Source organism: Lolium rigidum, unplaced genomic scaffold (genome assembly GCF_022539505.1).
Source record: "Lolium rigidum isolate FL_2022 unplaced genomic scaffold, APGP_CSIRO_Lrig_0.1 contig_17646_1, whole genome shotgun sequence".
In the NCBI taxonomy this organism is placed as follows: domain Eukaryota; kingdom Viridiplantae; phylum Streptophyta; class Magnoliopsida; order Poales; family Poaceae; genus Lolium; species Lolium rigidum.
The window spans coordinates 26,422-29,035 of NW_025899909.1; the positions used below are offsets into that span (position 1 = coordinate 26,422).

The 2,614-nt window shown below is 37.0% G+C and overlaps 1 protein-coding gene across 1 annotated transcript; it reads right to left on the reverse strand.

Moving 5' to 3' along the window:
• Nucleotides 1-1,658: 1,658 nt before the first annotated feature.
• On the reverse strand, nucleotides 1,659-2,436 carry LOC124680493 (citrate-binding protein-like). Its single transcript, XM_047215548.1, has 2 exons — nucleotides 2,146-2,436; nucleotides 1,659-2,042 (listed from the first exon to the last, which is right to left on the reverse strand). The coding sequence occupies exons 1-2, from the start codon at nucleotides 2,434-2,436 to the stop codon at nucleotides 1,659-1,661; spliced, it is 675 nt and encodes a 224-aa protein (XP_047071504.1).
• Nucleotides 2,437-2,614: the final 178 nt, after the last annotated feature.

Sequence of the window (2,614 nt, forward strand, 5' to 3'; positions counted from 1 at the left end):
TACACACGCCACAGGAAAATCAACTTTTCATGAAACGAATTTATGAGCGCGTAGCACGTGAATATGTATGTGAAAATTTTTCATTTCAATTTTTTTAAAATTTCAAAATGTGTGTAACATGCATTTCAATACAAAATGATCATATGCTCCCATGTGCCAAAGCACCACTCTCACTACTATGAGGCTACTAACTAAAGATATAATCTCATTCAACAAAAGTACAATAACGAAACAAATAAGAAACATGATATGTTTTGTAGTCCTTACAATCAACCAAAAGGACCTGTAAAAAAACCTTCAAATAGATGATGTCTTGGACATTTACATGGTCATCACAACATAGCTTGGATAACTAATGTATAATTATAAAATATATGCTTTTTTATATCATGAAAATATTTTGCAATATTGATTAATACATAAGTTTTTGACACATCAAAATATTATTTATAAATATTTGGAATTAAAAAATGGCTATGAAACCTCATGTTTTTTCTTAATATTGTAGGGGTAATTGGACAAACAAAAAGGTAACATTCAGGCTATTATGAGGGCTTAACACAGAATTACAAGAATTATATCAACTCATCATTGTAACACGTGATAACACAGTGATAAAAATCAGCCATAGCGACAAATCTGAAGAACTTTACAACTTATTTAGACATAAATAACAATAGCATAATTAATACTCATCAATTATACATATAATAATTATTTGCATGGAGATATTGTTTAACTTGGTTTGTTATTTTGTGGATGTCTGTGTTGACGGATGTTTGATGGCGTCACGGCGAAACCACTTTTGTTCTCACTATTTCTCTCTATACATAGAAATCTTTAAAATTACATATTTAGTCATAAAAATATTTTTGATAAAAGAAATGATCTCCCACCATCAACTTGTCAGGTAGTTCACAAAAGCAAATACCATTAAATTGCACAATTTAGTTACTTCCCCAGTTCCGGTTTGTAGACCCTGTATGCATTTCTAGATCGTAAATTTGACCAACGTAATACAAGGTATATATTACAAAACATATATCATATGAAAGTTTAGATGTTCTACTTTCTAATAATATAATTTTATGTTGTATAATTTGTATCATGTTGATCAATTTGACGATCAGGGATACATATGGGCCCTGTAATTGTGGACGTGGTATATCTCCGTTCTTCGATTTCAGTTGTCACGTCAGCAAGTTTTAGTGAATGTTTTTACATGCCAATTCTTTTTATTGCATAGACCGTAACATTAAAGTTCAAGGAAAAATAAAATAATAGTGGGAAACTAAAACTGAAATTAATTAGCATAGATGTGGTTTCCATTGTACGTATGCGCATTGTTCCTTTGTATATGTGAGACAAGAAATTTCGCAAAAACACCAACTCTGTTGGAGGGGATACTAAGTGTGGTTACATTTTCATGTAAGTGGTTACAAGTCTGATGCTAGATTCTACAAACACTACTTCAACATCATCTAAAGAAAACTCTACTTCAATAGTAATGAAGAAGCTCACATTACAAAGAATACTGCACAATACTTACATAGATACAAATATTGTCCTTATATGTACATCGTAATAAAGAATAATACAATCCAAGTATACAAACATAGTCACTCCAGTAACATACATATGTACATCAATTAATTATTCTAATCTTTCTTGAGGATCCTGACACCCTTCCAGCGGGATTCCATGAAGCTGGAGTCGTGGTTCTGGGCATACACTCCAAACTTGAAGTAGTGCGACTCGCCACCGCGGCCAGACACATGCAGCTTCTCCTTGCCATCAATGAAAACGGTGAGCATAGACGCTTCAACGTCATGGACCACATTCAGCTTAAACCAGCGGTTGTAGATGTTATCCTCGACAATCTGCCTGTCATAGTAATGCAGTGCACCGTCTATGACGTGTAGCATGAGCGTGGTTGCCGTCTCACCTCCTCCAAACACCTGCATGATGGATACACCTGATGTGCCTGAGGGGACGTAGCCATAGCCCTCGAACTGCCACACACCCGTGTTGTAGTCGTAGCCCTACAGGTAGAAGAATAACACACAAGCACCATATAAGTGAAATCACACAATTTTATATGCAAATATATAACAATACTACTAATTATGTGCGTAGCTAACTTACTGTCATCCTGATCTCTGTTCTTGGGCTGGTGTGGCTTTGGCGGGTGTGAGGCTTGTCGGAGGAGAGCACCCATAGTTTCCGTACGGTGCCGTCAAAGCTATACCGTGATCCACTCGTCTCATCGTATGGACGCTGAAGCTCAAAATTACTCTCATCGAGACTCACTGCTTTAAACCCATCTGTCGGGTCGGCGGTTTTTGGCGCCCGTGCTCCCCTCGCTGCAAGGCATGATGAACATGCCAACAAGACAAGGAAAGACACACAAATCCAAGACAAAGCGTGAGGAGCCATGTGTACTTTATATGTGTGTGACTTGTGCAGCTTTGCCTCCTTGAGTTGTCTACTTGTCTCTCGATGTAGAGGCTTGTAATGAGATGCGGGACTAACGAGGTCTATGGGCTTATATAGTTCCTGGGGCCGGACCTCACTACGCTTGGAGAAAATGACAGCTTAATTAAATAGTACTCTT

Excerpts from the sequence above, each read along its gene's own strand:
- LOC124680493 (XM_047215548.1), bottom strand. The coding sequence starts at position 2,436 with ATGGCTCCTCACGCTTTGTCTTGGATTTGTGTGTCTTTCCTTGTCTTG. Across the intron at positions 2,043-2,145 it reads GAACAGAGATCAGGATGACA|GGCTACGACTACAACACGGG; the intron begins GTAAGTTAGCTA and ends TTCTACCTGTAG.